General features: G+C 36.9%; 1 protein-coding gene across 1 annotated transcript; it reads left to right on the top strand.

Annotated features, from left to right (window-relative positions):
* Positions 1-2,217: 2,217 nt before the first annotated feature.
* SPIN4 (spindlin family member 4) lies at positions 2,218-4,476 on the top strand. The gene has a single exon (XM_082609781.1). The coding sequence runs from the start codon at positions 2,719-2,721 to the stop codon at positions 3,466-3,468; it is 750 nt and encodes a 249-aa protein (XP_082465907.1). The 5' UTR covers positions 2,218-2,718; the 3' UTR covers positions 3,469-4,476.
* The last annotated feature ends 8,508 nt before the right edge of the window (positions 4,477-12,984 follow it).

Genomic DNA, 12,984 nt, shown 5'->3' with positions numbered 1-12,984 from the left:
CACATATTTATAGGATCAGTAATCTGGGTGTTTTGACGGGATAAATAAAGCTGCCCTAGGAGATTTTAAGTCACCAGAACTGCAGTCTTCAGAGGCTTGTATAAGACCACTTGTTTCAGTTTGGAGGATTTCTTTGGGTTGGAGCAGGGCAGTTGAAACCACTTATTTATTCATATAACAAATACTTATTGAGTACCTATTCTGAGTAAGGCAAGTGAGATAAAAGTCCTTTCTTGAATGTGTTTGTAGTCTAGTGGGCAGACATACAAAGTAAACATTACATCTTAGTGTAGTGAGACTCATTGAATCCATAATGCTAGGGAGTGATTTAAACATCAGAATCATAGTTCTAGAGAAGGAAGGATACTGGAAATACTTTGTCTCTTCAGATTGCTTTGTAAGGCTGTGAGCAAGAATTCCATTAAAGTATATAACCAAAGAGCTTGAGTTAACTGTCCTGAATTTGTGTGCCTGGTAGGTGGTCTTCTCCCACCTGTCAATTGCTCTTCTAAGCAAAAATAACTTGGCACATCTTGGTTTGGGGAATTACTTGGGAGCATTATTTGTGGAACATAATGACATGACATTTACACATACCTTCTGACTTTCACTGTGTAGGTTGTATATATGTGTGAATATGTACACACCACTATGTAATTCTAAAGAGTTTAGAAGTACCTTTTAGTATATGTAGTTTTCTTGCTTACTTGAAATTGCTTCCTTGGAATTACTTTCTTATAATATAGTACTGGAGAGTTATCTCATCTCGAAAGCCTTTGGCCTGGGAAACATGGGGAATTGAAGGATCCACACATATTCTGCCCAATCAGCTATTAAATGGTATGAGGACTAGGTTTTTCTTTCCCTGCCTTGGAAGGTAATGTAATGTGGAGGCAGCCCGAATTGCTTCCTTGCACCTCTCTTCCCTGCTTTCCTACACTTCCAGAAGAATTAATGGCCTTTTTTACCCATGATGATATGAGCCTTTCTCTTCTCACCAGTATAGAGTGGAGGAGTGAGAATGAGGAGCCTAGACTTCCCTGGTTTATATTGCCATCTTGTAAGTAGGATACAGGAATAAAAGACATACAGACATTTTCATTTAATCTTGATAAGAGCCCTGTGACTTGAAGTAGGTGAAATTATGGATACTTTCTTTTCTATCTTTCATATTTTCCACATGAGCATGCAGTACATTTATAATCAGAAAGACTGCAAATATATACCACAAAAACCTTTTAATTTTTTTCTCTACAAAATTGGAGCCACAATTTTGTTTCAATATCCTGCTTTCTCACACATTCTTCTTATCTCATATGTAGATCTCCATGTCATTAAATATTCTTTGAAAAAATGTTTTATACTAGCTCAATAAATCCATATATGAGAGTAAACTAATTTTATTTATCGTCATAGGCCTTTTAGGATAAAAAAGGAAGATCTATACAAAGGAACATTATGGAACCATTAAAAACCATGTTTTCAGAGTATTTAATAACTTTGGAAGATACTAATGATATGAATTTAAAAAGAAGTTATAAAGATGTGAAACCTGCTACCAATTTTGTAAACTGCAAGCATAGATTTATTGAGATATCAAAACTGTTAACATTTTGCTGTATATCTAGATGTTAAGATTAAGATTAGTTTCGGTTTTTATTTCACTGAATTTCAGAAAATCTCCACAGTGTCAGTACATTTACTTTACATTCAGAAAAATATACGTATTAGAAAAGCATTACCGTGAGTGACCAGATAGAAGATAAAAAGGAAAGTTTGGATCAAGATGGTGGACTGTACACGGCATTTACTTATCCGGTCTCATAATCCTTAAACTGAAAAAAAAAAAATTTTTGTATGTACAAACTCTGTGTATGTATGTGTTGAATATTTAAAAAAAAAAAGGTTTTGTGAGGAATTCCTGGAAGATAGAAAGCAGATGGAGAAGCTGTTGAGGAGGCTGGCGGGCGACAGACGGCCAGAGAGGAGTAAGGGAGCCGGCCAGTCTGGCTTGGGTTTGAGAGAAGCGGTCGGGGGGCGCGTGAGGAAATGAAGGAGTGAGCGCCTGTGACTGTGCGGACAGAACGCAGTGTGCACAGTAACCCGCCCAGCTCCTGCTGGCTGAGCGGAAGGCGGAATGGCGGGGGCGGGGCCGAGGCTCAGGCGGGCTCTGAGGGGTCGGGTTCCCGAAGCGGCAAAAACCCTGGCGCCAGAGCTAGGCCGAGCAGAGCAACATTGCTAAGCCGAGGCCGCGCGGACTTCTCAGAGACCCGCCGCCGCCCGCGACTTTGGCGCTGCAGCCATCGCTCTTATCCCTTTCCCGTCCTCTCCTTCTCCGTCGCCGTTCCGCAGCCGCAGCACCATCGATAACAGCTAAGTGATCAATTCGGGAGACTTAGGGTTGGGAGTCGGGGCGGGCGCAAGGCGCGGGCAGCACACGCAAGCCCGCCATCTCCTGCTGCAACTGCCACTGCTGCAGATACCTCTGCCGGGCGGGAGAGAAGAACACTGTCAAGAGGCCCCCGCTGTCCTAGTGCCCACGGTCAGAGTTAGAGCGTTTCTGCCTTGCCTTTGGGGAAGGGAGAAGGAGAACGGACAGGACAGGATCTTTCTGTTTTCGGAGATCACGAAAAAAGATCTCATACTGGATAGTGCTGACTTTTTGTCAGCTTAATCTAGTAAGTGGTAGCGTTGCTGAGCCTCCTTAAACCCCGAGCCATGTCGCCCCCAACAGTGCCTCCGATGGGCGTAGATGGTGTGTCCGCATACCTGATGAAGAAAAGGCACACCCACAGGAAACAGCGGCGCAAGCCCACTTTCCTCACCCGCAGGAACATTGTGGGCTGCCGCATTCAACACGGCTGGAAGGAAGGCAACGAGCCTGTGGAGCAGTGGAAGGGCACCGTGCTTGAGCAGGTTTCCGTGAAGCCCACTCTCTATATCATCAAATATGATGGCAAAGATAGCGTGTATGGACTAGAACTGCACCGAGATAAGAGAGTTTTAGCGCTAGAGATCCTTCCTGAGAGAGTGCCAGCTCCTCGCATTGATTCGCGCCTGGCAGATTCCCTGATTGGCAAGGCAGTAGGTCATGTGTTTGAGGGTGAGCACGGTACGAAAGATGAATGGAAGGGCATGGTCCTGGCGCGAGCCCCCGTGATGGACACCTGGTTTTACATCACCTACGAGAAAGATCCAGTCCTTTATATGTACACGCTGCTGGATGACTACAAAGATGGTGACCTGCGCATCATTCCAGATTCCAACTACTATTTCCCTACAGCAGAACGGGAGCCTGGAGAAGTTGTCGACAGCCTTGTGGGCAAGCAGGTGGAGCACGCCAAAGATGATGGGTCCAAGAGAACTGGCATTTTCATCCATCAAGTGGTGGCCAAGCCATCTGTCTACTTCATTAAGTTTGATGATGATATTCACATCTATGTCTATGGTTTGGTGAAAACCCCCTAAATTCATTGTGCCATTGCAAAAGTTGTGGAACTATTAAATGTAAAATATGTCGTGTGAACTTTTGAGAACAGTTTTGAAGACAGAGATTAAAGAATTTATTATTACTTACGGTGCCTCCAAATCTTACATTGACTAGTTCCACAGTTTTGCCCGAAGTATACTTTGGTACTTTTGATATTGCCTTGTTCTGTAATCAAAATTTTAAATCAGGTGCTAATAGAAAATTGAAAAGTTTTTGTAAAATTTGGAACAATGGAAAACTAGATAAAGAAAAATAAATGGTGTACACACGCTATATCCTCCACCTCCCCCCATTTCTTTCTTTGCCTTACCAATTTTTTTCTCCCCAGGTAAAATGTGTTAAGAACATAATGTATATCCTTCCATGTTTTCCCCATCCTCTTAAAGAAAGTTTGTTGTAGTCTTTTCTACGGAAACAGCAAGCCCCAGTATTTCTCTGTAATTGTTTCTCTCCCTTGACATATCCTTCTGATCAGTAGCTACAGATATCTCTCTCTTTCTCCCCCATTCCTCCCTCTCCATATGGTATAAGACAGATGTCCAACTATACATTTTATTCACATTGGATACCTGATTGTATCATCACATTTATTAAATAAATCACCCATTTCCCCTCTCCCTCTATTTCTCCTTGTCTTCTTCCCTTCTCCTAACAGCTGCATACACAGTACATATTTATGTATGAAAATGGTACCATTTATGTACCATTCTATTATTGATGGTCTTTAAGTTTTCTCTTTTTTTTCCACCATAGCACTGCTACAATATTTATTTCTATAGGGTAGCTTCCCAGAAATGGGACTGCTAGGTAGGTGTTTATTTAATTTTAAGAGATATCACAAAATTACCATCTAAAATGAAAGTGCTCATTTTCCAGCATCCTCTCCAGCACTCTTTAATGTTTGCACATCTGAACAGTGAAAAATTACATAGTATTATTTCTTTAATTGAAAAACTCAGTGAGATTTTTTGTTTTTTTACCATTTGGACATTTTTGTGATTTACCAGTGCTTATCCTTTGCTCATTTATCTATTGAATCTTTGATCTTTTCCTTATAAATCTGTAGGAATTCTAACTATATTTACTATGTGGTGTGTATTAATCAGTTGTAGCCCATATATGTTATGATTTTCTCCATTCTATCATTAATCTTGACTTTATTGATATCTTCTTTTTCTACTTTACAGTTTAAAAAAAAATTAGATAGATTCCTCTCTGCTTTTTAGCTCTTTGGTTTCTTGTTTTTTTCAGCTGAATGCCCCCACCGCTAGTCATACAAATATTTACCTACATTTTTTTCTAAAAAATTTTATTAATTTTAAGCTTTAACTGTTTGATCCATCAGGAATTTACTTTTGTATATGGAGGTAGAGGTCCAAATATACATTTTGTTCATATTGGATACCTGATTATGCTATCACATTTATTAAATAAATCACCCATTTTCAAGTTCCTGAGCCAGTATCACATTGTTTTAATTGTCCTGGCTTGACCATAAACTTTGGACTCTGGTAAAGAAAGTCCCCTCTCATTAGTTTTGTTTTTATTTTTGTTTTTTGTCTTTTATTCTATTATATAATTTGTCTTTCATTCTTTCATGTAAAAATTGGAAGCATCCTTTCCATGTTTAAAAAAAATTGTGATGCCTTAGAATTGTATTACATTTCTGCATTTCTGTTTAGAGGGTTATTTTAATAATAATATTAATCTTTAATACTCGAGAATTTTGGTACATCATTAAATTTTTTTGGTTTTGTTTTTGTAATGTTATATAGGTCCATCACATCTGATTAAATTTATCTCTAAATATTTTTACAGTTTTTGTCACATTTTGACATTTTGAATTGAGTATTTTTTCCTCCTCATTTATATTTTTGGTAATATAGACAAACTAGAGATTTTTTATTCCTTCTATTTTCAGCTTACGAAATACACTGAATTACACTGGGTTTTTAAAATAGAATGTTTTGGACTTTGTAGATATATAGTCATCTCACTTGCAAATAGAGATCATTTTATTTCTTATAATGTTAATATTTTTATTACATGATCTGGATTCTCCAAAACAATGTTGAATAATGATTATGACAGACATGCCTGTCTGGTTCTTAATTTTCGTAGAATTGTCTTTAGTGTTCCCTATTAATATGACATTTGCTGTTGGTTATTTGTAAATAGTCATTAACCATTAACATGTTTAGGGTATTTCTTCTATTTCTGTTTTGCATAGCATTATTACTAAAAGTGGCTCCTGAATTTTATCAAATGTCTTTTCAGCATCTATTGACAAAATAATATAACCTTTATTTTTTTCCTTTAGTTTGTTGACACGGTGAATTAGAGTGGTAGATATTTGATGTTTTGAAACAAATTTGTGTTTCTGGAATAAATCTTACTTGGTCATGGTGTAATAATCATTTGATACATTGATGGGTATTATTTACCAGTATTTTATTTAGTATTATTGCATTTACATTCCAAAGTGAAATTGTATTTTTCAAGTTTTGTTGTTAAAATTATGCTAGCTTTAAAAAATGAAATTGTGTGTTTTCAATCATTTTTCTGTGTTCTGGAACAGTTTAAATACCATTAGAATTATTTGTTCTTTAAAAATTACCTAGCAATGAGCTGTAAAAACAGGCTAATCCTGGTGACAATTTTGTAGGTAGATCTTTAATCAGCTTTCTTATTTCTTCAATGGTAAATGGTTTATTCAAGCTTTCTATTAAAAAGGAATGTATATTCTCTGTGAAATACAAAATTGAAAGTTTTCTCTATTACCAAGCTTTTTGATTGTAGTATTCAGATGCTTTATGTCCTTGCATGTTGCACGTGTGTATGTCTTAGGTATGTTCAATTCTGAAAACATTGTTATAAAATCATCATCTATAACAGTTCTAAGTTCTTTGTATTTTTTTATTTTGAAAAATTAAAACATAATATGGAAAGCATGAAAGATATAAAAAACGTCTGTTTACCTTCACCCAAAATTAACAAATGTCAACATTTTGGCATATTTGCAAAATATAACATCTCCGTCCACTTCAGATACATGCACTATCATGAATTTAATGTGAATCTTGTCTGTGCTTTATATATTTACTGAAAATATAAACATAGTTGAAAATAGTATTGATTTTTTTGGTTTTAAAAAATTTCAACATGAAATTTTTATATAACTATATATCGTGAAATTTCTTTTAGTTTTTATTGTAGGGAATCTTCTTTTTTAAAAAAAATTGGGATGTGGATTGCAACAACAAAAAAAGCCAATAACACTGACTTTAGAATGCAAGTTCCTGTTCTAGGTACTTTGCCACTCCTAACACTCAGGGAAGCTTCACTGTAACCACAGTATTGGCAACTGAAAGAAAAAGACAAAATTTCAGCTCTCAAGAAGGTTTTATCATGGCTGTAGTGAGACAGCTACTACCACCAACCCCTGACCTCAAGACTAGAAATAGACCTTATGGTTTCCCATAATTTTGGAGTTATCCCACTTTCTGACACTCAGATTAGGGCTAGTGCCAATCCCGGCACTTTTTATTTTTCTATTTTATTTTATTTTATTTTATTTTATTTTTGTCATCTTTTTTAAGTTTTGTATTAGTTTCTGCTTTATAACAAAGTAAATCAGTCATATATATACATCCATTCCCACATCCCTTCCCTCATTCATCTCCCTCCCTCCCACCCTCCCCATCCCACCCCTCCAGGCGGTCACAAAGCACCGAGCTGATCTCCCCGTGCTCTGCGGCTGCTTCCCACTATCTATCTACCTTACGTTTGGTAGTGTATACATGTCCATACCTCTCTTTCGCTTTGTCACAGCTTACACTTCCCCCTCCCCATATCCTCAAGTCCATTCTCAAGTAGGGCTGTGTCTTTGTTCCCGTTTTACCCCTAGGTTCTTCATGACATTTTTTTTAATTCCATATATATGTGTTAGCATACAGTATTTGTCTTTCTCTTTCTGACTTATTTCACTCTGTATGACACACTCTAGGTCTATCCACCTCATTACAAAGAGCTCAGTTTCGTTTCTTTTTATGGCTGAGTAATATTCCATTGTATATATGTGCCACATCTTCTTTATCCATTCATCCGATGATGGACACTTAGGTGGTTTCCAGCTCCGGGCTATTGTGAATAGAGCTGCAATGAACATTTTGGTACATGTCTCTTTTTGAATTATGGTTTTCTCAGGGTATATGCCTAGTAGTGGGATTGCTGAATCATATGGTAGTTCTATTTTTAGTTTTTCAAGGAACCTCCATACTGTTCTCCATAGTGGCTGTACCAATTCACATTCCCACCAGCAGTGCAAGAGTGTTCCCTTTTCTCCACACCCTCTCCAGCATTTATTGTTTCTAGATTTCTTGATGATGGCCATTCTGACTGGTGTGAGATGATATCTCATTGTAGTTTTGATTTGAATTTCTCTAATGATTAATGATGTTGAGCATTCTTTCATGTGTTTGTTGGCAGTCTGTATATCTTCTTTGGAGAAATGCCTATTTAAGTCTTCTGCCCATTTTTGGATTGGGTTGTTTGTTTTTTTGCTATTGAGCTGCATGGGCTGTTTATAAATTTTGGAGATTAATCCTTTGTCAGTTGCTTCATTTGCAAATATTTTCTCCCATTCTGAGGGTTGTCTTTTGGTCTTGTTTATGGTTTCCTTTGCTGTGCAAAAGCTTTGAAGTTTCATTAGGTCCCATTTGTTTATCTTTGTTTTTATTTCCATTTCTCTAGGAGGTGGGTCCAAAAGGATCTTGCTGTGATTTATGTCATAGAGTGTTCTGGTTTTCCTCTAAGAGTTTGATAGTTTCTGGCCTTACATTTAGGTCTTTAATCCATTTTGAGCTTATTTTTGTGTATGGTGTTAGGGAATAATCTAATCTCATACTTTTACATGTCTTTGTCCAGTTTTCCCAGCACCACTTATTGAAGAGGCTGTCCTTTCACAATGTGATACACCATATTAACAAGTTGAAGGAGAAAAACCATATGATCATCTCAATAGATGCAGAGAAAGCTTTCGACAAAATTCAACACCCATTTATGATAAAAACCCTGCAGAAAGTAGGCATAGAGGGAACTTTCCTCAACATAATAAAGGCCATATATGACAAACCCACAGCCAACATTGTCCTCAATGGTGAAAAACTGAAACCATTTCCACTAAGATCAGGAACAAGACAAGGCTGCCCACTCTCACCACCCTTATTCAACCTAGTTTTGGAAGTTCTAGCCACAGCAATCAGAGAAGAAAAGGAAATAAAAGGAATCCAAATTGGAAAAGAAGAAGTAAAGCTGTCACTGTTTGCAGATGACATGATACTATACATAGAGAATCCTAAAGATGCTACCAGAAAACTACTAGAGCTAATCAATGAATTTGGTAAAGTTGCAGGATACAAAATTAATGCACAGAAATCTCTGGCATTCCTGTACACTAATGATGAAAAATCTGAAAATGAAATCAAGAAAACACTCCCATTTACCATTGCAACAAAAAGAATAAAATATCTAGGAATAAACTTACCTAAGGAGACAAAAGACCTGTATGCTGAAAATTATAAGACACTGATGAAAGAAATGAAAGATGATACGAATAGATGGAGAGATATACCATGTTCCTGGATTGGAAGAATCAATATTGTGAAATTGACTCTACTACCCAAAGCAATCTACAGATTCAATGCAATCCCTATCCAACTACCACTGGCATTTTTCACAGAACTAGAACAAAAAATTTCAAAATTTCTTTGGAAAAACAAAAGACCCCGAATAGCCAAAGCAATCTTGAGAACGAAAAACGGAGCTGGAGGAATCAGGCTCCCTGACTTCAGACTATACTACAAAGCTACAATAATCAAGACAGTGTGGCACTTTTTTTTTTAAACATCTTTACTGGAGTGTAATTGCTTTACAATATTGGGGTAGTTGCTGCTGTATAACAAAGTGAACCACCTATGGGTATACATGGATCCCCATATCACCTCCCTCTTGCATCTCACTCCCATCCTCTGTATAACACCCCTCTAGGTGATCACAAAACACCGAGCTGATTTCCCTCTGCTATGCAGCGGCTTCCCACTAGCTATTTTACATTTGGTAGTGTATATATATCCAAGCGATTCTCTCACTTGGTCACAGCTTACCCTTCCCCATCCCCATGTCCTCAAGTCCATTCTCTATGTCTTCGTCTTTATTCTGGTCCTGTCCCTAGATTCTTCAGAAACTTTAGTTTTTTTAGACTCCATGTATATGTGTTAGCATACAGTGTTTGTTTATCTCTTTCTGACTTACTTCACTCTGTATGACGGACTCTAGGTCCATCCACGTCACTACAAAAAACTCAATTTCGTTTCTTTTTATGTCTGAGTAATATCCCATTGATTATATGTGCCATATCTTCTTTATCCATTCACCTGTCGATGGGCACTTAGGTTGTTCCATGTCCTGGTTATTGTAAGTAGAGCTGCAATGAACATTGTGGTACATGATTCTTTTGGAACTGTGGCTTTCTCAGGGTATATGCTCAGTAGTGGGATTGATGGGTCATATGGTACTTCTCTTTTTAGTTTTTTAAGGAACCTCCATACTGTTCTCCATAGTGGCTGTATCAATTTACATTCCCACCAACAGTGCAAGAGTGTTCCCTTTTCTCCACACTCTCTTCAGCATTTATTGTTTCTACATTTTTTGATGATGGCCATTCTGAATGGTGTGAGGTAATACGTCATTGTAGTTTTGATTTGCAATTATCTCAGGATTAATGATGTTGAGCATCTTTTCATGTGTTTGATGGCAATCTGTATATCTTCTTTGGAAAAATGTCTATTTAGGTCTTCTGCCTATTTTTGGATTTTTTTTTTTTGATATTGAGCTGCACGAGCTGCTTGTAAATTTTGGAGATTAATCCTTTGTCAGTTGCTTCATTTGCAACTATTTTATCCCAATCAGAGGGCTGTCTTTTCGTCTTATCTCTGGTTTCCTTTGTTGTGCAAAAGCTTTTAAGGTTCATTAGGTCCCATTTCTTTATTCTTATTTCCATTTTTCTAGGAGATGGGTCAAAAAGCATCTTCCTGTGATTTATGTCAAAGAGAGTTCTGCCTATCTTTTCCTCTAAGAGTTTTATACTGTCTATCCTTACATTTAGGTATTTAATCCATCTTGGGTTTATTTTTGTGTATGGTGTTAGGCAGTGTTCTAAGTTCATTCTTTTACATGTAGTTGTCCAGTTTTCCCAGCACCACTTATCAAAGAGGCTGTCTTTTCTTCATGGTATATTCTTGCATCTTTTATCAAAAATAAGGTGATCATATGTGCGTGGGTTTATCTCTGGGCTTTCTATCCTGTTCCATTGATCTATATTTCTGTATTTGTGCCAGTACCATACTGTCTTAATTACTGTAGCTTTGTAATATAGTCTGAAGTCTGGGAGCCTGATTCTTCCATCTCCGTTTTTAATTCTCAAGATTGCTTTGGCTACTCAGAGTCTTTTGTGTTTCCATACAAATTGTGAAATTTTTCGTTCTAGTTCTGAGAAAAATGCCATTGGTAGTTTGATAGGGATTGCATTGAATCTGTAGATTGCTTTGGGTAATATAATTATTTTCCCAATGTTGATTCTTCCACTCCAAGAACATGGTATACCTCTCCATCTGTTCTTATCATCTTTAATTTCTTTCATCAGTGTCATAATTTTCTGCATACAGGTCATTTGTCTCCTTAGGTAGGTTTATCCCTAGATATTTTATTCTTTCCATCGCAATGGTAAGTAGGAGTCTTTCCTTAATTACTCTTTCAGATTTATCATCATTAGTGTATAGGGATGCAAGAGATTTCTGTGCATTGATTTTGTATCCTGCCATTTACCAAATTCATTGATTAGCTCCAGTAGTTTTCTGGTAGCATCTTTAGGAATCTCTATGTATAGGATCATGTCATCTGCAAACAATGACAGCTTTATTTCTTCTTTTCCAATTTGGATTTCTTTTTCTTCTCTGATTGCTGTGGCTAAAACTTCCAAAACTATGTTGAATAAGAGTGGTGAGAGTGGACCACCTTGTCTTGTTCCTGATCTTAGTGGAAATGGTTTCACTTTTTCACCATAGAGAACAATGTTGACTGTGGGTTTGTCATATATGTCCTTTATTATGTTGAGATAAGTTCCCTCTATGCCTGCTTTCTGGAGGGTTTTTATCATAAATGGGTCTTGAATTTTCTCAAAAGCTTTTTCTTCATGTATTGAGATGAGTCAAAGTATTTTCTCCTTCAATTTTTTAATATGGTTTATCACATATATTGATTTGCATATATTGAAGAATCCTTGTGTTCCTGGAATAAACCCCACTTGATCATGGTGTATGATCCTTTTAATGTGCTGTTGGATTCTGTTTGCTAGTATTCGGTTGAGGATTTTTGCATCTCTTTTCATCAGTGATATTAGCCTGTAGTTTTCTTTCTTTGTGACATCTTTGCCTGGCTTTGGTATCAGAGTGATTGTGGCCTTGTAGAATGAGTTTGGGTGTGTTCCTCCCTCTGCTATATTTTGGAAGTGTTTGAGAGGAATAGGTGTTAGCTCTTCTCTCAATGTTTGATAGAATTCGCCTGTGAAGCCATCTGGTCCTAGGCTTTTGTTTGTTGGGACATTTCTAGTCACAGTTTCAATTTCAGTGCTTGTGATTGGTCTGTTTGTATTTTCTATTTCTTTCTGATTCAGTCTCAGAAAGTTGTGCTTTTCTAAGAATTTGTCAATTTCTTCCAAGTTGTCCATTCTATTGGCATATAGTTGCTTGTACTGATCTCTCATGATCCTATGTGTTTCTGGAGTGTTAGTTGTTACTTCTCCTTTTTCATTTCTAATTCTATTAATTTGAGTCTTCTCTCTTTTGTTCTTGATGAGTCTGGCTAATGGTTTATAAATTTGTTTATCTTCTCTAAGTACCAGGTTTTAGTTTTATTCATCTTTACTGTTGTTTCCTTCATTTATTTCTGATCTGATCTTTATGATTTCTTTCCTTCTGCTAACTTTGTGGGGTTTTGTTCTTGTTTCTCTAATTGGTACAGGTGTAAGGATAGGTTGTTTATTTGAGTCATTTCTTGTTTCTTGAGGTAGGAGTGTATTGCTATAAACTTCCCTCTTAGAACTTCTTTTGCTGCATCCCGTAGGTTTTGGGTTATGGTCTGTGTATTTTCATTTGTTTCTCGGTATTTTTTGTTTTCCTCATTGATTTGTTCAGTAGTCTCTTGTTTATTATGTAGTGTATTGTTAGCCTCCATGTGTTTGGGTTTTTTTTACAGACTTTTTCCTGTAATTGATAACTAGTCTCAAAGCATAGTTGTGGGAAACGATATTGGACACAATTTCTAATTTCTTAAATTTACCAAGGCTTGTTTTGTGACCCAAGATATGATCTACCCTGGAGAATATTCCATGAGCACTTGAGAAGAAAGTGTATTTTGTTGTTTCTGAATGGGATGCC

Source organism: Mesoplodon mirus, assembly GCF_964341445.2.
Source record: "Mesoplodon mirus genome assembly, chromosome: X".
Lineage (NCBI taxonomy): Eukaryota > Metazoa > Chordata > Mammalia > Artiodactyla > Ziphiidae > Mesoplodon > Mesoplodon mirus.
This window is presented reverse-complemented; position numbering and strand designations above follow the sequence as displayed.